At 48.2% G+C, this 24,383-nt stretch overlaps 1 protein-coding gene and 8 non-coding genes across 9 annotated transcripts; 4 read left to right on the top strand and 5 right to left on the bottom strand.

Moving 5' to 3' along the window:
* Positions 1-6,192: 6,192 nt before the first annotated feature.
* Positions 6,193-6,264, bottom strand: TRNAD-GUC. Its single transcript has one exon. It is a non-coding gene; the product is annotated as a tRNA-Asp (tRNA).
* A 564-nt stretch (positions 6,265-6,828) lies between these two features.
* On the top strand, positions 6,829-23,906 carry LOC123928266 (basic proline-rich protein-like). Its single transcript, XM_045983345.1, has 3 exons — positions 6,829-7,022; positions 21,636-22,979; positions 23,315-23,906. Exons 1-3 carry the CDS (start codon positions 6,829-6,831, stop codon positions 23,904-23,906), a joined length of 2,130 nt encoding a protein of 709 aa, XP_045839301.1.
* TRNAG-UCC lies at positions 7,114-7,185 on the bottom strand. The gene has a single exon. It is a non-coding gene; the product is annotated as a tRNA-Gly (tRNA).
* TRNAL-CAG lies at positions 7,747-7,829 on the top strand. Its single transcript has one exon. It is a non-coding gene; the product is annotated as a tRNA-Leu (tRNA).
* TRNAG-GCC lies at positions 13,706-13,776 on the top strand. Its single transcript has one exon. It is a non-coding gene; the product is annotated as a tRNA-Gly (tRNA).
* On the bottom strand, positions 21,422-21,493 carry TRNAE-CUC. The gene has a single exon. It is a non-coding gene; the product is annotated as a tRNA-Glu (tRNA).
* TRNAG-UCC lies at positions 21,804-21,875 on the bottom strand. The gene has a single exon. It is a non-coding gene; the product is annotated as a tRNA-Gly (tRNA).
* On the bottom strand, positions 22,620-22,691 carry TRNAD-GUC. The gene has a single exon. It is a non-coding gene; the product is annotated as a tRNA-Asp (tRNA).
* TRNAL-CAG lies at positions 23,205-23,287 on the top strand. Its single transcript has one exon. It is a non-coding gene; the product is annotated as a tRNA-Leu (tRNA).
* Positions 23,907-24,383: the final 477 nt, after the last annotated feature.

Genomic DNA, 24,383 nt, shown 5'->3' with positions numbered 1-24,383 from the left:
AAGAAAAATTGAGGCATGGAAAAGAAAGTACAAAATGGGAAGGTGAAATCAATCCAAATATAGCAGTGAAATCACAATATAAAGAAATGGAGAAAATTTGCCAGTTAAAGTGGATTTTTTAAAAACATATTTTATCCTGTTTTAGAAAAATAACATTAAGACATTAAAAAGAACCAGAAAGCTTGAATGAAAAAGAATGGAAAGAGATATGCCAGGAGTAGCTAACAAAAAAGAAGTTGGCTTATGGCTATATCATCTCAAACAAAATAAAGTTTAAGAAATAATGCATTATGGGATTGAGACAGCCATCAGATGATAATAAAAGATTAAACTTGTGACGACCACATAATAATTCTAAAAACATATGTATCTAATAAAACAGCATTAAAATATAAAAGCAGGAACTATTTGACCTGCAAGGGAAGATTGACAAATTCATTTACAGTGACTCTTTGAGTTCTACAGTGAGAGATTTCAACATATTACTTTCAGCCTTCAATAGGTCAAGCAGAGAAAAAAAAATTAAGCATATAAACACAGTAAGCTTGGTTTAATAAATATTTACAACTCTGCAACCAATAATTTTTGGTTACACATTCTTCTCAAATGCTTATGGAACATTTGCAAAATTTGACTTTATATGAGGCCGTAAAACAAGTCTTAACGTGTGTCATGAAATTGGCACTATATAGAACATAATTTTTGAACATAATGCAGTTTAACTCAGAAATCAATGACAAAATACCTTTTAAAACTCTCACATATATGGAAAATTAAAAACCTGTGTTTTTTAAGCACCCCATGGATCAAAGAGAAATTGAATGGAAATTGAAAAATATTTAGATTGAATAATAATAAAAATATAACACACCCATATTGTGGATTGCTCAAGGTTTTACATGTGTTCTAGGGAAAAGGAACATTATACCAACCTTTAGTGTTTAGCACATGTATTAAACAGTATTTTCTATTAAATATATCTGTTAGAAAAAAAATAACAGTCAACTTTTGGAATGCAATTAATCCTGTTACAAGAAGGGAAATATACAGGCAATAACATTCTGATTGGTCAGGGCCATACCAGCTAACTCTCCCTCAGAAAGAATCATCTTCTAGGGTCTGCTTTGGCTCTCCCTGGACACCCCAGAAAGCCAGTCCCCATACCACTGTGGGCCAACTCTAGGAAACTCTATGTGGGCACTTCCCAGAGGCCACTCATTGCCTCCCAACCTGCAGGTTCAATTTAAGCCAACCTACTGCGAGTCCTGGTTATAGGTCCCTGTCCCTGTTTGTCTCCCAGGACAGGGCTACCTGAACCCTGGTCCATTGAACAAGAGCCCAGTGTCAATTTGCCCTCCCCCAAGACTGTGGCTGCCTACTACCACTCAGTACTACTCTGTGGTCACCCTTGCTTGGGGCCTCTTGTGGGAACTGAAGCCTCCACCCAAACTTGGTACCAAGAATCAGGAAATAACAGAGAGCAGGCGCATCAGCCAAGTGTTGTGGCCTTTGCTGGTACTGGTGGCTGGCCTGTGGTAGGAGGGAGGCTGTAAGGCCAACCGGGCCATGGGTTCAAAGATGAGTGAGGGGCAGGCACCCCTTTTCCTCAACTATATCATATTTTACCTTCAATTCATGGGACAAGGTTGTCTTTTTTTTTAACCTCAAACATCCTCCCAACCATTAATAATTGTCTTAGGAAGAAAAGGATAATTAATGCTTACACATTGCCAGCTACCATTCTAAACATTTATTAACTCATTTGAGAATTATAATTATCGTCATTATTCCTTTTCCCATATGAGGAAACTGAGACAGAGAACCAGGATTCAAAAATAGGCAACTCCACAGAGTCCCTGCCTCACAGCTGTACTATGGTGCCAGCCTGATGGCTATGGCCAAGCTAATTACACATACTATTCCAATAAACAATCATTGTGTAATAGAGAAAACAGACGTATAAAACCCTCAGACAATATTTTTTTAAGATTTTATGTATGTATATATGTATTTAGAGTACCATGGTCGGGGGGGGGGGGTACTGAAGGAGAATGAGAGAGAGAGAGAACCCCAAGCAGACTCCCTGCTGAGCTCAGAGCCCCATGGGGAGCTTGATCCCACCATCTCAAGATCACCACCCGAGCCAAAATCAAGAGTCAGATACCCAACTGACTCAGCCACCCAGGTGCTCCACAGTTAATATTTTAAAGGCTAGAAAAAAAAATGTATTACAGCTGCTGATTCAACAGAAGATGATGAAGGATTCAGTATCGCTAATACCTATCCTTCCCTAATTTCAGGGAAAAAGTCACCTAATGGCTATCACCCTATTGGAAAGAAATTGCAGGTAGTTGTTAGAGTTCCCCGTGTTAAACCAGGGTTCAGATAGAGGCATCATTTAGCTAGTGACAGCTGTATCAAACAAAACCAACAATTATTAAAAATCAAATATTTAGGAGATGATTTGGAAGGTTGACATAGTATTTCCATTACAACTTACATTACTTGGGAACCAGTTTTATGAGATACATAAACACACATTTATCTATCTATCTATCTATCTAAGGACTAATATGGAGTAGATGAAACACATAATCCTGCAACTATGTAAAATCTTCTGAATACCATTCATGGCCACATGTGTCAATATGAATGAATCCTATAAAAATAATATTTAGTTAAAAAAAAAAAAAGGCCACTGAGTGGCTCAGTGGGTTAAGCGGCTGCAGACCATGATCCAGGGTGCCGGGATCAAGCCCCGCATCAGGCTCCCTGTTCAGCAGAGAGCCTGCTTCTCCCTCTCCCTCTGCCTGCTGCTCTGCCTATCTGTGCTCTCTTTATCTCGCTAATAAATAAATAAAATCTAAAAAATAATAATAATTTAAAAAACGAGTTGTGAAAGAATATGTACCATCTGATACCAGTTACATAAATTTTTAAAGTGTAAAAATATAAATATATATATATTTGATAATGCATACACATGTATTGAAACTATTACAAAAGCCAAAGAAAGAATATACACAAAATCCAGAATAAGGGTTGCTCCTTAGTGGGAGAGAGACACCAGCTCTAGAGAGATCACTTAGATTGCTTCCCATTCAAGGATGGGCACACAGTAGGGTTCTTAATCACAAGCAACAGAATCTACTCTAGCTTATTTAAATACAAAAGGATTTAGGGTTAGGGTTAGGGTTAACCCTTATCTGGAGGGCTTTGCCCTTCATGGAGGGGTTAGCCTCTGTAAGGGGCTAAAGGGCTAACAAGGTTAGCCCTTTATGGAGGGCTACAGATAACTCACCAGGCATTGGGAAGCCTGAAGAAAGAGACTCAAGGCTGACTTCCAGGAATAACTCCAGGAACTATTCTGTATACAAGGTTACCAGCTATCTGGCAAAACTGCTACAAAATAAATTACAAAGTTTCTGCTGCTTCCAGTCTCGGCTCTACAACAAAGTTGCATTGGCCCCTATTTACCCCTATTTACCGTCTAAAATTGGATCTCTGTGTCTCTCCATGTAACTCAGTTACATATCAAAATCTCACTGAAGTACATCCGGTTGGTGAAACCGAAGTCATAACCAGAACCCCAGCTGCAGAAAAATCTAGAAAATGTCATTTTTAGCTCCCCAGCCTCAACAGCACAGGAAAGTAAACCAGAATAATACTGGAACAGGTGTTGAGCAAACCAACCCACATCTCTACTACAGTGAGTAAACTGGAAAGTAAAAATAAAATAAAACCAACACCAAATTAAAATATAAGCAGAGCATGTTCCCACCTCTGCCTCTAACATAGAGAATGAGGGGATGAAAAGTTCTAAAGAAATACGTTGTCATGGGCTAGGGTGGGTATATTCTGATAAACTGTGGCAAGGGTCTGTGCCTGTTTTTGTTCTTAAAAGACAACCTGGGAGTGGGGAGAAGGAAGGGCTCCAGGTCCATGTGTTGGACTCCTCCCAAATTCCTGTGGAAAAGATCCCAATGGTGTAACAGAGGAAAGTTTATACCATCCCATTGACCCACAGTATCTAAGAGAAAGTTTGCCATCTACTGGGTTCATGATAAACAGCTCACAATCCAAGTGGAGTCAAAACTGTCTTGGAAATCAGAGTGGGACATCATTCCCGGAATTGAATATCAAAATCATGAGCAAGGAAAGACAAGAAGGGACAGCAGCATAAACGAACACAAGCCATTGGCTCCTAGTCATTCACAATATCCAAGAGGAAGCTTGATATCTTCTGGTTTCACTATTGTCTCATGGACCCAAGCTAGGACTAGAGTCAATTATGTGTTTTGCTTTGTTTGAGAGGGATGGTTGGATTAGTAGCCGTCAATGATGCAATTTCAAATCAGTGGTTGAGGGATGGGCTAGTCAATGAATTGAATGGAGAACCATCAGGTAGAGGGTTGGGAATAGAGTTATATAAACTTACCCCATGTTATATCTCAAAATAATGTCAGAAAGAATTAAAGGGATAATATCAAAAAGCAAAAGGAAATAAAATTACTATAAGGAAAAAAGGGCAAAAACTGATCTGATATTGGGGTGGGGAGGAATTTTCTATATATGAAAAAAAGTTTAAAAACTACCAGGGGAAGTATTTGACTACATGAAAATTAGAAACTTCTGAAGTTCAAAAACGCTATGAATAAAATTAAAAAGCAATCCCAATTTCCATCATGGTGGAGAAGCTTGCAGGATGCTAACCACTCCATAGATGATAACAATTATAAACTTTGAACAGAAAATTTTTTTTTCATCTGTAAGGCACTGGATAGCAATCAAATCAGATTGAAAATAAAGAGCATTCAAGCCCCAGAAGAAGGAATCAAAATGGGTGAGATCCTCATCGTGGCGGCACTCAGACTCAGGGGTGTAAATGAAAACTAGTCTTACTCCCCACGCCTTCAGTGAGGTAGGGCTTAGGGCTGCCAGACTGGATGGAAATTGAAGAAGTCAAACTCAAAAAAGAGATAGACTCATCCGGGAAAACCAAATCTGCAAATCAAGCCCTACTATCTTTGGCTCACCCTTGAACTGAGTATGTACTGACCACAGATTTCACGGAGGCCATCGTGGAAGTAATCGCTGGGGGAGTGAAAGATATCCAGCAGAGATTTCAAGAGCTGGTTCAAAAGCCAGAAAGACACTGTGACAACAAAACTGCTCAAAACCAGGAGATTCCTTAAAGAAATGGTGAGGTGGCCCTTAATACAGCCCAACGAAGCCATTAAAATAGTGTTTTAGACTAGCATTTAATGAATTTAGAAATAGTCACATTTTAAAGGAAACACCCAAGTAGATTAAAAAACGATTTGCACAATGTGATTCCAGCTTTGCATTTAAAAAATGCGGGAAAGCTAAACACACAGCAAAATATTAGTAGGGATTTCCTGTGTGATGGAAATATGGATGCCTCTTCTTTCTTTGTGGTTTGCTTATCTCCCCTATTTTCTACATGGACTATATCTTACTCTTATATTCAGGAAAATCGGTATATTTTTAAAGCATGAGCATATACCGTGTGCCAGCTGCCAGTGCAGGGCACTACTTCCAAGGACTTTAGCCCCAAAGAGTTTTGAAAATTCTTGTCTCCTCCACATTACAGATGAAGAAATCAAAGCGGGGCGGGGGGGGGGAGGGGATGGCTTGAACAAAAGCAAAGAGCTGCTTAAGGGGTGAAAGGACCCGTATTCTGATTGTCAGACTAGTGCTCATTTCTGTTTACTCACCTTCATTGTAGAGAGGCAGCGGAAAGAGCGCAAACTTTTGAGAACGTGAGCTGGCCTCTGCTGGATAGCAATGTACCCGGGAGAAAGAAAGCAGGAGGTAAGTCGTTGGTGTGGGAGAGGGCAAGAAAGAACGTGACAATTTGGAGTACACGGCTCAAGGTAGGGCCCGGATCCTGGAATTCTCTTCCAGTGGGCAGCAAGAAATCATGGGATTGGGAGAAGTTAACGCCCAGGAGCAGGCCTCTTGGGTGAAAGCTTGCTTGCAGGGTTAAGAACCAGGGTCAAAATAACCGTGCCCTCCAGTACTCCTGGCCATCATCCAAGAAACTCACGTGACAACCACGCTCCTAGAGAGAACCTAAAATTATTTAGGAATAACTTTTGTTTCTGCAGTAAGCAAGAATGTAGACCAAGGAAGGGGGAAAAAAAAAGAAAAAAAAAACACCTCTTCTGTCTCCCCGTCGGGGAATCGAACCCCGGTCTCCCGCGTGACAGGCGGGGATACTCACCACTATACTAACGAGGAAAACCGCAGCGCACTTTTGAAATTTATAGTTTAGGAAGTTACTTCTAAGTTGCCGGGACACTGGGCTCCGTGGAAGACGCTGACCGCCGGCAACGCCGTGCCTTTCCTGCCTCGGCTGGCACGTCACAACCGACAAGGAGAGAGCCCTCCGAGTATTTAAATCTTCTTGCAGCCACGTTAAAAAGAAACATGTACTAATTTTAATACCACATCTTATGTGACCCAAGATTTCCAAAATATTGTTTCGACATGTAACTAATATAAAAATATATACAGATTTTTTTTTCGTCCTTGGTTTTCAAGCCAGTACGTATTGCACACTCGCAGACCAGCCCTTTTCAAATCCCGGGCGTTAAATTCCGATTTCAGAACTGGATCGGGACTTCGGTTTCATAACGTTTGCAGTTGAAAAAGTGGATTCCTATACCTAAGTTGCTCCGAGCGTGCTTGAACTTTCTCCAGCCGCGAAATGGGGCATCTCTTTAAAACGTTCCATTTATTGACTTCCAATGATCTGCTCGCTGACGGAGACTCGCGAGTGCCGTTCCTCGGACGCACCCGCTCATGTCCCTCCCGCTCATGCCCCTGCACGCAGGGCGCGGAGACACTCGGTACCCGGACCGGGAGGTTCCTCCGCAGGTGGAAGCGCTCAAAGGCAGGCGGGAACGGCGCGACCGAGAGGAAAGCGCTCAGAGTCCAGCACCGCCCAAACGCAGCTGGGCGGGGAAGCGGGCTCTGCGGCGACAGGCGGAGCCCTGGCGAGGAAGAGCGGCCTCCGCCCTTCCTAGTTTGGGTTCGAGTTTTAAAAAAAACACCCCGCGGTCTCTTCCTGGAGGAAAAAGCGAGATTTGCGTTGGCCGGGAATCGAACCCGGGTCAACTGCTTGGAAGGCAGCTATGCTCACCACTATACCACCAACGCCGACGCTTCCTAGTTCCCGACATTCCATATATAAGGAAAGTGAAGGCGGCGAATTTTTCCGACCCCAGTGTTCTATGATCGCGAAGTGTGTTGAGCCTTCCCTTGGCGAGGACAGACCCTGAAATTACTCCTAGTAGGTCCACCAGCCACCGAGACGGGCTGGGGTTGAGGGTTCTAGGAGCCCCGCGGGAAAGCGGAAGCCTCGCTTGGCGGGGGATTTCCCCCGCCGCCTGCTCTGACCCGCGCTCCCAGCTCCGCACTCGGTGCTCCCGAGCTCTGGATCCGCCCGCTGTGGGATTCGGTACCGGCGATCTGCGGCCGACGGTCGGAGGGAGACCGGCCGGGAAGGGCGCAAGGAAAAACGGCTCTTTACAGTTTAGGATGGTGGAGAAGGAGAAGGGAGGAGTCAGAGACTGTTTTACTTTCCGTACTTTGCCAAGGACCCCGGGGAGAAGTCTAGTTTTAGTTAAAATAATGAAGGCGGCATCGACATGACCTGACGTCAGGCTACCGCCCTGTGGGATAATCTGAAAGTGAAATATGAAAGAGAAAAGCTTCCATGTCAGGATGGCCGAGCGGTCTAAGGCGCTGCGTTCAGGTCGCAGTCTCCCCTGGAGGCGTGGGTTCGAATCCCACTTCTGACAAAGCTTTTTTTTTTTTTCTTTCCCCTTCTCACTTTGTTCCAAACAACAAATACAATGGAATTCATGGAGAAAGGAGCATTGCTTAATCGACACCTTTTTGCCCTGCGTATCTGTATATGAACATATGCTTCATTGTGACTTTGGAACTGAATCAATTTTTTTTCTGTGTTGTAGGCAGGAGAGGTCTATGAAATCAAAAAGCAGTTGAGACTCAGACCTATACCTAACTATGAAAAAAATTTGAACACTTTCTATGTGCCAAGCACACTAAGGTAGGCAGATATCAAACTGTCCTCGGACTGAACAAGGAAAAGCTCTTAACTCAGATCCCTTCATTTGCTAGCTTGGCCGGAGTCTTCTAATGCTCAAACAGTAGTGTCAAACTGTGGTGGACCTCACAGTTCCCACCATCGTGCCCCGCCCACTCCTACTGTTGCAGGGTGGACTGGGGAGACCCCTGGGCCCAGAGGCCGCTGCCAAGGCAGTCCCCGGTCCCTCAGATGTGGACGGAGGCTCTTAGTTTTATGACAAGAGAAAAATTCAGGGAGAGACCTTGGTGGTTGAGCGGTGAAAGTGGAGTTTATTAAAGAGAAAGAGTGCACTCTAGAGATGTGAGAGCGGGAGTGCTCAGAGGAAAGTTGCGCTCAGAGTTCGGGTCTCTTCTATTGACAGTTGTTAACCAGGGAGTCGAGTCTTTATCAGTTGGGGAGATTTCTTTGGGAGCAGGGTTTCCGTCCTTTGCTCCCTTACTTGGTCAGTTTCAGGCCTTCTTTGTTTTGGACCTGTCTGGCTTGATCTGGCTTTCCTGTGGCTTTAGTTTTGGAATGCTGCCAGGCCAGGTGTCTGACTTTCCTCATAGCTGACCCTGACTCCTTTGCTGCCATCCAGACCCCCAGTTAAAACCTAACCAGCTGCTGACTCTAACACCACCACCAATTCTAATTCAGTCTGCTTGCTTTGTCACCAAAACCTAGGAAATGAAGTCAACAGAACAAACCAGGAGACGTAACACAGAGGGAAGGTAAACTTGGCGGAGTTTGTTTTTGCAAGAGCTACTTTTTCCTGGCGATCACAAAAAAGATGCTTTCAGATGTAGGAGGAACTGGTTATGAAAAAAATGCCGTCGCCCTTCTGAGAAGAGGACCGAACTGTCAAGATGAAGAGGCTGAATGTGTGAGGCTCACGAGTGTGTGGGGGGGTGAGGACGGAAGGATTCTTCAGGTCTACTAAGAAGAGTTTGCCAAACAAACTGCATTCCTTGTTATTTACTAGGCCTCCGTCTTGGGAAGTCTGCCTGCAGCATAAGCTATACAGAGTTGTTGGGGGGCTTAGATGAGAACCTAGGAGCTTATTAGAAATGTGGACTGCAGCCTGCATCTCAGACCCACCAAATCCAAAGTCTGTAAGATCTCCAGGTGAGGCATGTACATATGAAAGCTTGAGAAGCACTGGTCCAATTTAAGTGCCTTTGCACAGGTTGATCTTCAACTTGGAATATCCTTTCCCTTGCTTCTCACCAAGACACCTTTTACTCAGTATCAGCTGAGTGCTCACATATATCAGACACTGGGCCTAGAACACAAGATCAAAAGTTAAATTAAAACTGTGTCTAAATGAAAGACAGTGACACATTAGAGAGACATGAAAAAAGACCAAGATGACCTTAACCATGTGATCAAGGTGAACATCACCAGTGATTCATCCTGTTGCCATCACATACCCCTGATCAGATTCATGGGAGATGGGCACTTCACCCAGCGGCCTTCTCCTCAAAAACCTCGGTCTAATCATGAAAAACATCACATAAACCCAAACTGAGGGACAATCTGCCAAATACCTGGCCCGTACCCTTGAAAATATCAAGGTCATGAAACACAAGGTCATGAAACACAAGGGAAGGTTGGGAAACCGTCACAGATTGTGGGTTAGACATGATGACTAAATGCACCGTAGTCTCCTAGGTCAGCTTATGAAATAGTAAAAAAATAAAAATAAAAATAAATTAGTGGGAAAACTTGAAATCTGAATACAGTCTACAGTTCAGTGAGCTGTATTATACCAATGTTAGCGTCTTAGGTTTGACAAGTCAGCTCTTAACCTTAGGAGAAGCTGGGTGAAGGATATACGGTGACTTTCTGTAATATCTTCACAACTCCTTGGTCAATCAAAAATCATTGCACAATAAAAATGCCCTTAAAAAAAAAAACTTAAAAATGGCTGCCTGTGAGGAATTGAAAGTGGGACAAGAAAATCTTCCTTTTTCATTAGAAGCCTTGTGGCAACATTTGATTTTTAAATATTGGGCGTGTATTTTTATTTAATTTGCTGTAATATTTTTGAGGAGGAACTGAGTGACACAGGTGTTATTACACTAACCAAACTATGTTAAAAAGAGAACCACAGGCCCAAGATGGAGTCACTTATGCTGGGCCAAGTCACCAAACTGGGGCTTAATACCTAACCTAATTGCGGTTTCAACCTCCCCCGGAAATAGAGTCTTAACCAGTCAGACAGGGATGTTCTAGTCCCCAATAAGGGAATCCCTCACCCGGGCCCTCTGCATCCCCCAAAGGAGGAAGAGGTAAGACTCCCCCTGTTCTTAGCCCTAAAGGAAGGTGACCTTGTCTGGAACAATCCTTTCTTTTCTTTTGCCAATAACTTCCTTGCCCTACCCTTCTTCCTATAAAAACCTTCTATTTTGAATTAAGCATTGGAGTTCCTCTTTGCTTTCTAGATGGGATAGTTCCCAATTCTCACTTAAGTCCAAGAGATCTCAAGTCCATGAGATCGTCAGATTTACTCATTTGAGATTTTGTTCTTTAAAGATGCCTATTACAGGGGCACCTGGGTGGCTCAGCGGGTTGAAGCCTCTGCCTTCGGGTTGTAGTCCCAGGGTCCTGGGATCAAGCCCCGTGTGGGCTCCCCTCATGGGCTCCCCTTGTGGGCTCCCCTTGTGGGCTCCCCTCGTGGGCTCTCTGCTGGGTGGGGAGCCTGCTTCTTCCTCTCTCTCTCTCTGCCCACTTGTGGTCTCTGTCTGCTGGGCGGGGAGCCTGCTTCTTCCTCTCTCTCTCTCTCTCTCTGCCTACTTGTGGTCTCTGTCTGTCAAATAAATAAAATCTTTAAATAAATAAATAAAGATGCCTATTATACAATAAACAGTCCCCAAAGAAAGAAAACTGGTAACAATAGTCATTTAAAAGTAGATGAAGTAGGGCACCTGGGTGGCTCAGTGGGTTAAGCTGCTGCCTTTGGCTCAGGTCATGATCTCGGGGTCCTGGGATCAAGTCCCACATCGGGCTCTCTGCTCAGTGGATAGCCTGCTTCCCTCTCTCTCTGCCTGCCTCTCTGCCTAGTTGTGATCTGTCAAATAAATAAAATCTTAAAAAAAAAAAAAGTAGATGAAGTAGTGTGTTTAATAGATACAACACAAATGAGAGGATCTGAAATGTTTTCCTGACAAAGCACAAGAGAACTTTCCTTCTTATACCCTGTATGTGTTTTTAAAGAGAGAATGAGATATATGTTGTTGAAATGCTAAGGAACCTTGTGAGTGTTGTGAGTAGGCAGCTAAGTTCCAAAAGGAGACCTGGAAGCCAGCAGCGAGGAAGCCATGACCAGCTAGCTATGGGAAGGTCAGAAGCCCCCCCAACAAGGAGCCAGATCAACTGGGCAGGCCCAAGATGGCAATGCTGTAACAGGAAACCCCTGACCAAATGAGGAAGAAAAAACCTTGAAACCCTGCTTTCTACCCCAAGTAATACATATTCTCTGCCCCCTACTTAACAGCTGTGAATAAGAGATAGAAACCCAAACCCCACCCAGTCCCAAACCCAAGCCCAAACTCTCTCTCCCTCCTCCTCCCTCCCTCCTTCCCTCTCACTTGGCCTCTCTCATATCTGCTCTCATATGGCTACAGTGTACTTTTCACTTTAATAAACTTTCCTGCTGGTGTCATTTGTCCACAGTGCTGTGTTGTCTGCCCTGAATTCATTCTCTTGACAAGATCAAGAACCTTCAGTGACTCCTTGGGGTCTAGCTGGGTTGAGGCCCCAGGGCCCGGGGTATCCCCGGTTCACCAGGCAACACAAGTACCATCATTCCTCTTGGGAACTACGAACAGGTTGGGTGGTCCATGTTGGAAGTTGGGAGGAAATTCAGGAAGGGGAAAGTATTAATACAGAGTGTGTATGCGATATCCTCTTTTGGAGAGCAGTTTCCTTCAATTCAAAGCCAGGATGCGTATTATACAAGAAACAGGATGTAGGCCAGATGCAAGGAAAAGAGAGTAGTTAAAAATACGAAATGACAGGTCCAGGAGAAGTTGGTTGTTTCTGCAACCCTCTTTCCACCCACTAGAGACAACCCTTAGCTGTAGCCTTGCCCCAGCCAAACCCAGCTGCATTTCTGAGATACAAATGCATCTCCCGTTGCTCACAGGAAAGATATAGTGTGAACTGGGTTAACTGGGAACCAACTCGTGCCAGTCTGTCCTCGCTCTCATAGTGTCATTTACTTAACTGGCAGTAACACCGAGCCTGAGGAGACTTCCCAGCTTCAGTCATTTGCTATAAAAAGCACATATTCGCTTAGTGAATCATGTAAACCGTGCAATACAATACACACTTTTCTCCCAGGGCTCAGCATCCAACTGTATTCTACAAGAATAACATATCCAATTTCACAACATCTGGAGGAAATTTTGATAATAAGTAGAGTCGCCACCTGTTTGTGCGGTGACGACGCACAGGCTCTAGAATCAGGAAGGACAGGATTCTCAATTCCAACCTGCTCCCCCACCCCACGCACACCTAATCGCTGTGTGACCTTGAGTAAAGTGCTTAACCTCTCTGAACCTCAGAATCCTCATCTTCCAGAAGAGCTACTCCCCTATGATGTTGCCATGGGGATTAAATTAGATTATGCATGATGCGTGACAGGTACTTACTACATAGTTGACACTCAAATAAGTTAATTAGTAATAGCTAGTATTTGTTGCTCATATGGTGTATGCCTAACATTCTTCCTCACTTCTTACCTAGATTAATTCATTGAACCCTCTTGGCCCTCCTGAGATAGGTCCTATTTCATCACCCCCCTCCCCCATATGGACAGTGAGACTGAACCTCAGAGCGTTTAACTTGTACCACATACAAAGGAACAGAGCTGCAAACCCAAGCAGAGTGGTTCCAACATTGTCATTATGACCCACGATGGTCAGTTTTATTATTACTACAATCATCATCATCACCGTCACTCCAGGGCCCAGCAGCAGGAACCAGATGGGCCCACGCTATTCCTCTCACACACATAAGAGCAACAGTGACTTTAATCACACCACTCGAGGTACTCTCTCCAGAGTCCGGAGAAACTCCTTCTCCAGTGTCCGGGAGTGGGGCTTGTTCCCTGAAAGAACAAGGGATAAGGTCACTTGATTAGAGATTGCTAATTAGCATATGAATGATCTCAGGGTATTAGGACACTAGACAAACTAGAATCCCAATATATGAATTTTTATCTTAAGGTCACACATGGGAACCTTGCCAGGACATAAAGTTTCTCTCCATTCTCCACTTTTCCAAATCTATCTCCTTAGGCTCCAAATCCCCGAGAGAGCAAACGCTCCCCCGGCGGGTGCTGCCCGAGCCCCGCAGCCGCCAAAGTCGAAAGCGTGGCACCGTGCGGATACAGCCGAGGCTTCAGGGCCAGGACGTCCGAGAGCCTTTTTTGTTGTTCTTTTCTGAGTCGTAACATTTTCCTGTCTTGGAACATAAAGGCACTACTTGCGAAAGGATGACTCAGCAAGGACGGATTCCCGTGGTGGAAGGGAGCTGGGGAAGAAGAAGTTAAAAGACGATGCCGGAGCTAGTGCAGCATGGGCATTGGTGGTTCAGTGGTAGAATTCTCGCCTGCCACGCGGGAGGCCCGGGTTCGATTCCCGGCCAATGCAAACCGGAGATTTCCCTTTTAACGAAATGCTTTTCCATTCTTGGATTTACGACTATGAACTAAACGAAACCAGCTAGCTGGAGCCAGTATTCTTTCGTTTTGGGTCTCCTCCTTTACCAAGTCACTTCGCTCTGAGGAACGGGGGGCCTGGAAGGAGGAGGTACGTGAGCTGCGGTGAATACACTGGTCTTGAGATCCGTCCCTGATGCTCCCTCGGGTTTCCGAGGGACATTGTCCCAGAGGCCGGCTGGAAAACACAGGATGCCAAAAGGAGGAGACTTTACGGAGACGTGTCTGTGGAAGTGGAAGAAAGAAAACAAAATGCCTTTGTCATTTGTCCGCTGGGGAGTGGGGCCTGAGTCTCCCAGGCAGGCAGAGACACTCCCGCCTACACTCACCAGGCTAGTCCCTAAGAGTATGTGATACATTGCAACAGTAAACTTCAGTAGTTTATTAAAGGAACTTAAAGTTGACTTTTGTGTAAGATATTGTTTTTGGCCTAATTCAAAAGGAACTAATTTTTAAAAAGAGAAACAAAAACCTGTTCTCCAGAAGTGGCTGTTTTCTCCTCAGAGGGCTTGAGAACCCTTCTGGAAGCTCAGGGGGTCTTTGAAGAGGGAGGTAGGTAGAAGTCAGGGTGCAGAGGTCAGTGTGGCTTCTGGACTGGGTTTCTTGATCAACACTCTCTCCCTGTGTGCTGGTGAGAAGGAGCCGGCAAAGTTTGCTGCTGGAGAGATCAGCTATACTGGAATCAGTCCTGGTGATGGGTCCAGGAAAAAAGGGAATGTTTGAAGAAGTATGGAATGAATGACTTCCACAGTGGAAAATCGAACAGTCCTCAAAAAGAAGGAACCTATTTTATAGCCCCAGAAGAAAGAAGAACTGTCAGCTTTAAATCCATTCACTCTTGGAGTCTAGGCCAGCCAGGCCTGGGTATCACATTTGGGACATTTTAGCCAAGGCCCTGCAAGAGAAGGGTCCTCACCTCAGGAGGAAACGTGCTCTGGCCTGTTCAGAGATTGTCTCGTCTCAGTTCCTCCAACGTTCTCTCCAGCCCTCAGCAGCTCAAAGCCCCACCTATCCACCCACCCCCAAGAATTCCAGGGAGAGCTAAAGCAAGTCCCCCGACATTAACCACACAAGCACTCTACCAGAGTCATTCATTTCTTTAGTTTTTAATTCACAAAGTTTCCAATATAGCAGAGTTTATGTTGCTGTGCTGACTTCATACACACACTTAAATACATCCACTTATGTTTAGTAACTTAGCTTGAGTACCTTCAGAAGTAGAACAGATTTTAAAGTGATAACATAAACAGGCATTATGAAGTGGAGGGTTGCTCACGATCCAGTAGTGAGTGCAAAAAGCAAGCTGTAAAGAAAAATGCATAGTACAACCCAAAACTGTGTATATAAAGGTTTATAACACCAACTACCTGCTTATCTTTGAACAAGTCAGTTTGACCATCTGGGCAATACCTTCCTCAATTTTAAAATGAGGAGATTAAACTACGTCATTTTTAAGGACTTTCTAGGCTTTAAATCTGATTTCGGGGCGCCTGGGTGGCTCAGTTGTTAATTGTCTACCTTTGGCTCGGGTCGTGATCCCAGGGTTCTGGGATCGAGCCCCACTCAGGATCCCTGCTCAGGGGGAAGCCTGCTTCTCCCTCTCCCACTCCCCCTATTTGTGTTCCCTCTCTCGCTGTGTCTCTCTCTGTCAAATAAGTTAAATCTTTAAAATTTTTTAAAAAATAAAATAAAATTCTGATTTCAAATGCTAAAGAATGTACTCATTCCACGAATTTTTGAGTGCTTTATCATGTGCCAGTCACTGACCTACACTCTAAGTGTGGCCGTGAACAAAACAAAGACCCAGCTTTCCTGAACCTCACATTCTGATAGGAGGTGGGGTAGTCAGGCAAAAAACAATTAAACAAATGAAAACATGGTACATCCATTGGTTAACAAGCACAGTGAGGGAAAATAAAATGGGAGACAGGGATGGTGAGGGAGTGGGATTATGGTGCATGATAAAGGAGATCTCATGATCAGGTGACATTTATGTCAAGACCACGATGAAGCATGATCTGGATAACTGTTAGGAAGAATATTCCAGAAACAGAAGTCACACGAACCCTGAACAGAAGGATAACAGAGCAGTAGATGAGGTAGAGAGACAGAGGGGGCAAGCTCATGCAACACCTGGTGGAACACTGCAAAGCCTTGGCTTTTACTTTCAAGTGCAAGGAGAAGCTATTGCTTAGCCTCGGGTAAAGAAGTGTCAAGTACAACACACGTTTTAGAGGACAATCTGGCTGTTGTGGTGAGAATAGACTTTCAGGCGGCAAGCGTGAGTGTAGAGAGACGAGTCAGGGGCCCACTGCAATAATCCGGTCCAAGTGAGAGATGATAGTGCCTTGGACAAGGTGCTAGCGGTCAGCTTGCTGGACTTATTTCGAAAGGAGAAGCAGAATTTACTGAGTTTCCATGCATTTGAGGAGCCTCTGTCTGGGATTTGTGAAAACACATTTGCTGTGAGTTCCTGCAGAGCTGCCTGGGCTGGCTCTGGGCCTTGACCTTCAGAAATCCAGTGAGAGTGGGGCCTCTTAGAGTGTAGCTCTGGAGATCACAGGCCCCTTTTTTTCCTGGAGGCTAAAGGGTGGTGGGAGGCTCCTCAGCCAGGTTGCTGTGGAGAGGGGCTGGGGCAGGAGGAAAGCTAAGGCCTGGCCTGAACCCAGGCTGCCGCCGCCACTGCTGTTAACAGTTTGGCAAGAAAGGCCATTGGAGGGCCCTGGCTCTGACTGACTTTGCAATTTCTCCAGTCTCCCTTTGAGCTTTGAAAGTCTCTCTACATGGACAAAGATGGCCCTGTGTCCAGACAAACAGGAGTCCCATCACTCGTCTGAAGGTGATGTGATACCAAGGTGGAAAGATGAATAGAATTGCCAGATGTACAGGAGATGCAGAGGGATGGGGGGAAATGACGGTTGTTCAGGCAGAAATTTGGAATAAACAGTCAGGTGCCCTGTGGGGAGCCTTTGTGAAGTCACCCAAGCCAGGGGCTAAGGCCAAGGCCAAGACCCATCAGGTAACCCAGGAAGTCTCCAGAGAGTCTCTTCATCTCTCTCTCTTCCCAAATAAAGCACTGGATCAGCATCTCCTGAAGGGTGACCTTGGGTGCATCTGTTCCACGCAACACTGATAGAAGTTACAGAGGAAGAACGATTCTGTGGTTACCTAACTTTGGCAAATGCCTTACATAACTTAGTTTAAAAGTTTTCTTTGCAATAGGGCTTCTCGGTGTCTTTAATAGGCATTATGAATATACAAGGAGAGGAACAGCGTAGCAGAATATTCTGCATTATTTTGGCCACAGAACCCTTCATTCCGAAAAGCTGAATCTCAAGGAATTATGGGATTGGGGAGCAGCTTTTGGAAAACACGGAGCTGGGAAATCCAGACCATATCAGCATTTTCACTCACTACTTCCTCTGAGCACAGAACTGGGTAGTACTCACTGACCAACACTAGTGAGACCCCAAAAGACCCCAATAATTAGACAGCAGCAGCTAACAAACAAGATGGGTTCCCTCAGATGAAGGGAAAGAAACTAAAGTTTTAATCGGGCCAAATGACTGCGGGAAACAAAGGCAGTCAGTGTATTCGTGTAGGCAGGCAGTTGGGTTCTAACAGGAGACACGGAAGAGCAGTGAGGAAGCCATGGTCAGCTATTGGGAAGGTCAGAGGCCTGTCCCGGCAGCCCTCCACCAGAAGCAGGATCAAACCAGACAGGCCCAAGATGGCGGATGCCATGACAGGAAACCCTTGACCAAATAAGGTAGAAACGTCCTGCCCCAAGTAATGACTTTTCTGCCCCCTAGTTAACAACTGTGAATAAAAGATAGAATCCCCCTCCCCAGGGCACACATCCCATACTCTCTCTTCCTTTCTCCCTCCCCTCCCCTGTCTCGCCATAAACTTTCCCACTTGTGTCACTTGTTAGCTGCTCTGTGTCTGTCCTGGAATTCCTCCTCATGACAACGATGTAGTTCTTTTGAATGTTGGTGTTATTGGTGGGGTCTGAGCTGACATCCAAGAAAGAATTCTTGAGACGTCTTTAGGACAAAATGGTGGTTTTATTAAAGCACAAGAACAGGACGCATGGGCAGAAAGAGCTGCTGTCTGCTGCTCCCTGCTGCCCTGGGATTGTGAGGAGCACGTGATTATGTACCTTGGGGTCAGGGGAAGTAAAGATAAGGGAAGGGACTTTCAAACGTTAAAGAAGATTCAGGATCTTGGGGAATGTTACAATCTGCGTGTCTTAAGAATTGTCACTGGACTGCAGGTTAGAAAGACATTATAGGTAAATGGGAGAGTGTTCTGGGTGAATAGGAAAGGCAATACCAGTTACTGTTTGCTAAATAGAGATGGATTTTCCGGTTTTACTATGGATATGGAGTAGACACACACCACCAGATAAAGGGCTAGGAGAAGAAACAGAATCCTGGTAAACCTAACGGGTAAGTTTGTTGCTAAGCATACCTCAGCGCAGTGCGGTCCGATAGAAACGCAATGTGAACCACATATTTGAATTCACATATGTAATAGCTTCATTTGTAAAAGTAAGAAGTAAAAAAAGTGAAAGTAAAAAAATCTTCTCATCTCTAATGGCGATGATCCCTCTAGCTTTTATGAAATTGCAAGTCTATAATTTTTACATTATTTCTCATGATACATCTAGATACAATAGCCACAACCCAAGGAAAAAATAGGTAATGTCAGTGTCTATTTTCAATAGAAAACTGTTTGCAGATACGTGACATACGTGCCCCCACTTCCTGCGCCCTGCTCACACCCAGAAGAGGCAGCCCTAGGTCTTTCAGGTGGGAAAAGCCCTCTGACACCTAACTCCTTCTCTCTCCTCCCGTCCCAGGTCAGGCGGGGACCTATCCTTACCCAAGGAGGACAGAGCTCACAGAATCACCGATGACTAATGAGACTTTGAAATTAACGGAGAGGCAAAGACTTCAGGTAGATGATGGCAGGTACTTACTTGAAAGAGCACGTCAAGGGAGACCACATTAGGTCATGTAAAAATAAAGCAAGCCACCTGAGAGAAGGTGAGGGGAAGGAAGGGAGGACAAAAAACAGATAGGGGGAGACAGCAAGAGAAAGCGAGAGTTGGCTGAAATTGTGGAGAGTAGTAGAGACAAGAGCAGACAAGAGCTGTCCTGTGTTCCATTTCCGGCTTCCGGAACACACTTCCGGTTTCACTTTCAGTCGGCTCACGTCATGCTGCGTCCCCTGTTTTTGAAGATCTCTGAGGCTTCCTTTCATCGGTTTACAGTGCATCTGTATTTTATCTCGTCTGACTGGGTTTTGTTTTCTTACAATCAACTTTCTTCTCTTGTTGAGGACAGTCAGTAATACCATAAGGAGACTCAGGAACTCGGCCTGGTACTTTGCTCAGAGGAGGCAAAGATCCAGCTCTGGGAATGCACAGCAGTGAGGGAGCCGTCCAGTGAGCGGACAAGGGAGCTCAGGGAAGGGGTGGAAGGATGGGAACAAAAAGCAGTTAACTTACAGTTTCACTGAAGGCTCATCCCATTCCTTTTGATGATTGAATAAACTATTTTCTTCTTCAGACCACCCACCCCAAATCAGAGAAAAAGTCAAATAAGTGATTTATTCTTCCAGATTTTTGTGCTACAGTCCGCCTCCACAATAATTCTGATCACATGTTCTCATCACAATTCTTCATGAGGCCACAATACACACTCTCCAGAGCTGTGGGGAGAGGAACAGGTATTCTTTCCATCAGTGACATGGGCGGCTTGATTCCGTTCTCATTGTCTTAACCATGGAAGATTTCCCCTGTGGATATCCGTCCACTTTAGCTGTCATGCCACAAAATAAGAAATATGCTTATCGCTTTGGTTTAAAATGGGATTGCATGATTTTCCAGAGATACATACCTCTGTTCCGCAAGGTATTTGAAGAGGGAAGAGTCAGGGCCTTCTTCGAGACAGATAAAATTAATTTAATAATATATTTTATTTAACCCAATGTATTAGCTTTTGACGGCTGCCATAATAAAGGTGGCTTTACCATGTATTTGCCATAAATATGGCAATAAAGATTCCATAATATTGGCTTAACCAACATAAATTTATTGTTTCACAGTTTCTGAGGCCGGAAGTCAATTCAACGCGGCTGCAGAGCTGTGCTCCCCCTGAACGCACTAGGGAAAGATCTGTTCCAGGCCTCTTTCCCAGATTCTGATATTTCCTTGGCTTCTGGCAGCTTAGCTCCAAACTTCACATGGAGTTCTTCCCAAGTGAGTGTGTCTGTGTCTTTGAATTTCCCGTTTTTACATGCACACTCATCCATATTAGTAGGCTTCTCTACCCCAGGATGACCTCATCCTAACTAATTAAATAGGAAACAGACATCCTATTGCCAAACAAGCTCACATTCTGAGGTACTGGAAGTTAGGACTGCAATACATGAATTTTGAGGGGACACAATTCAAGCCATACAACCCAATATATCCAATATAGTACTATGTCTATATGTAATCAATATAAAAATAGAGAGTTTTTACACTCCTGTTTTCAAATTACATCTTTGAAATTCAGTATATATTTTACATTTACAGGTCTCTTCACTTTGGGAAAACATCTTTTCAAGTGCTCAATACAACTCCTGACTATTGGCTACCATATTGGAAAATACAAATATAAACTTACTAGAATCACAAAAATTCTATTTTTAAAAAATACTTTATTTATTCATTTGACAGAGAGAGCGAATAAGCCGGGCAGTAGCAGATAGAGGGAGAGAAAGAAACAGGCTTCAGACTGAACAGCGAGCCCATGAGGAGTTGGATCCCAGCACCCAGGGATCAGGACCTGAGGCAAAGGCAGATGCTTACCCACTGAGTCACCCAGGCACCCCTCACAGAGATTCTATTGGAAGCATGCTCTGGAAAACAAAATTAGGCAGTGATAACAGAAAGCAAATCAACTGCCTCCGGATGGCAACAAGAAGGAGAAGATTACAGAGGGGGATGAGAAAATGTTTGGGGGTGACCTACACATTATCATGACGGTAGTAACAGTTCTGTATGTCAAAACACACCTAATACTGCACTTGGACGGTAAACATGTTATTGTATGTCATAATACACCAATAAACCTCAATCATACATCATATTTAAATGTTAATTTCTAAAAATCCATCAAATACAAATATAGACAAAAGAGGAAAGCCCTCATTTACGATATTCTTATGTTTTGAAATTCACGTTTACATGAAAAGTATATGATTTATAATTTTTAATAATTTATAAACATTTGCATAATACATAGTGTAATCCGATCTCACTATACTACAATTCATTTTTCTTGAAGCATTTTATTTATTTGAGAGAGAAAGACTGCAAAGGACTAGGCCCTCCGCGCCGCTGGCGAAGCAAAATGCTTTTGATGCCCAAGAGACAAGGAAAAACTTGGGCGGGAGGAGGAGGCTGCCCTTGTGCTGGCGCCCTGGCCACGGGGCCAGGGAGAAGCCATGGAGCTTGGGCTAAAAGGGGGTGCGTGCCGATGCGCTGCGGAGGTGGGTAGGCCGAGAGGAAGAAGAAAGGCTTCCCTGACCGGGAATCGAACCCGGGCCGCGGCGGTGAGAGCGCCGAATCCTAACCACTAGACCACCAGGGAGCGTCGGGTGCCGCGCCTGGCCCGCACCCCCTGGACCCGGCGCCTCCATCCCACCCGCTCGCCTCTGCTTGGGCTCCGGGGCCCCTGCCTGGCCACCGCCAGCCACCCCCCCGCCCTGCCAATCCGCCTGCCCCGCTGGCAGCGCCCTCAAAACGCCGTGCGCCTCCTCCCCTGCCACCGGCGCTCAACCTGCGGACCCGCTCCGGCCGCCTCAGCACCGCAGCGCGCCGGCCTCGGGGGCGCTCCGGGCTCCCGGCTGCCATGGGGCCTGGCCACCGGGGCCCTGGAGACGCGCAAAAGGTTGGCCAGCTGCGTTGGCCGGGAATCGAACCCGGGTCAACTGCTTGGAAGGCAGCTATGCTCACCACTATACCACCAACGCTGCACAGCCCGGGCCGCCCCCAGACGCCGGCCCAGGGTTCGCCCCGGCGTCTGCACGCGGCTCTGGTCACCGCCTCGGCGGCCCAGCGCGCCGCGGCCCTGCCCCGACGACCCGCCGGTCCACAGCGCCGCGCAGCTGCTCGCGCCAGCAGAGGCCGCCCGGCGTCCCACCCGCGCCAGCCCCACGCGGCTGGGCGGCTCCCCGGGCCCGCCCGCCACCCGCCCTTGGGGGGCGCTCCGGGGACCACCCCCGCCCCCACCACGCCCCCTCTGCCGGCCGGGAAACCCCGTCCCCCGAGATCCGCCTCCCTCCCGCCACGCGCTCGCCCCGGCCCTTCTCCACAGGCTGCTGGGTGGGGCCACATCCCGCGCCCACGGAGGACCCCACCCAGCCGCGGCCCACCCGTCCCCCGCGTCCCGCCCCGTCCCGTCCGGTCCCCTCCATCCGTCCTCCGCCCCCGCCCCGCCCAGACCGGGCGGCGTCCAATAACCGGGGAGCCCGGGGTGGCCCGGGCACGACGGAAGGCCCTGGCTGGGCTGTGGCGAGCCCGCCGGCGCGCCGCCCCGACGCCGAGGAAGGCAAAAGGGTGGCGGTGGTCGACGGTGAGCAGGCCGGGCGGCCGTCGTGGCCCTGGCGGCCTCTGGCCGCACGCCGGAGGGAGGAGGACAAGGGCCCTGGCGGGGCAAGCGTTTGCGCGGAGCGGGGGCGGCGCCGGCGGCGCCCAAAAAGGGCGTCTCGCCTCGCCTCCCCGTCGGGGAATCGAACCCCGGTCTCCCGCGTGACAGGCGGGGATACTCACCACTATACTAACGAGGACGGCGGCGGCCGTCCGGCCGCCCGACCCCTCTCCGCCTGCCTGCCCACGCCTACCCCTGCCCTCGACGCCCTGCTTTCCACAGGCGCCCGCCGCGGGCCGCACCGGACCCGACCCCAAACCAACGTCGTCCGCCGTCCCAGCAGCCCCCCTGCCCGGCTCGGGACGGACCCCGGACCCGGACGCCGGCCCAACACTCCCAGCGCGCCACGGCCTCTGCCCTGCCGGGCGCGGATCGCGCGGGGAGAAGCCGCCCCACAGGACAAGCGAGGCTGCGACCAGGAGGACGGGCGCCCAGGAAGGGCAGAGGCCGAGGAGGGAGAGGGGGAGGAGCTGGGGGCGGCGGCGAGAGAGGCGGGCCCGACGCCGCCCTCTGGGCGCGCGCCGGGGGATGTGCGAGGGCGGCGGCGGCGGCGGCGCGCGTCCCGTCCCTGGCGCAGCCACACCGCCGCCAGCCAGCGGCAGCCTTCGCGCCGGGTCCCAGCCAGGCGAGCGGCGACGCGCCCAGCCCCGCCGTCAGGATGGCCGAGCGGTCTAAGGCGCTGCGTTCAGGTCGCAGTCTCCCCTGGAGGCGTGGGTTCGAATCCCACTCCTGACAGGCCCACCTTTTGGCCTGCCCTACCAGGGCACGGGACCCCGCGGGCCTGGGCCACGCCCTCCGGCAAGCCCTGTCCTTGCCTGGCGGGCCGCTGCGGCCCTACACCCCGGCGCAAGGGGCCCAGGACGGAGCTCGGACGCCTGGACCCTCCGGACCACAGGCTTGGCGCGCACACGCCCTCGTCCACCCTCTCGCGCGCCTCTCTCACCTGATCCCACAGCCGCAGGCCTGGGCAACTCCCTCCTCGCCCGCTTGCCGAGGGCTGCGTTCTTGCCCCTCCCACCGGCCCCTGCAGACCAGCGGCGTGCGCCAGTGCCGAAAGCCCTCCGCCCTCGCTTCTCCCGCCCACGGGTGCCCGCTGAACAGTGCTTCGCTCTCAGAGCCCTGCGCTTCCGCCACCAGGAGCACGGTGGGGGACGAGCACCCTGCCCTTCCCGCCCGGCCCCCGTTCCATTCTCGCCACACCCCACTCAGGTGGCCCGCGCTGCCCTGGACGCCTTACCCTGGCCACACCCGCCTGCCTCCGGCCGGGGACCCAGGCCGCCCAGCCATCTGCTCGCGGGCCCACCACACGGCCCTGCCTTCGGTGGGCCTGGCCCAGGAGTCCAACCCGGCATGAGTGCTCCGCCGAGCGCTGGGCGGAAGGAAGCCCTGCATCCCCAGGCCTCCCACCTGGGCGCCCCAAGCCCGGCCCCCCCGGCCTGGACCCGAGGACCCCAGCGGCGCTCCCTCACCGCGCTCCCTGTCCGCCAGATAGCCAGCAGCCCCGAGGGGCCGAGGGCTCCTGCCTCTCCACCACCGGCCCGAGTTGGACCCCCAGGGAGAGCTGCGGGCCAGAGCTCAGACCCTCAGCGCTCCTCGGCCACGCTCGCGGCGCTCCGGGGCCTCCATCTCCTACACACGACACGCGTGCGGCGCGCACGAGCCCCCGCGGACACCCACCCAACCACCCCCACACACCCACCCACACTCACGCCACCCCATGGCACCCCACGTGTGCGCACACTCAACCGCAGCTCCGTTCCCCAGCCCCGCGGGATCGCGCCCACGCGGCACGGGCGGGAAAGCCATCCGCCAAAGGGCCTGTGGGTCCGGC

Source organism: Meles meles, chromosome 17, assembly GCF_922984935.1.
Source record: "Meles meles chromosome 17, mMelMel3.1 paternal haplotype, whole genome shotgun sequence".
Lineage (NCBI taxonomy): Eukaryota > Metazoa > Chordata > Mammalia > Carnivora > Mustelidae > Meles > Meles meles.
The sequence above is the reverse complement of the archived record's forward strand: the minus strand, read 5'-3'. Positions and strand labels throughout refer to the sequence as shown.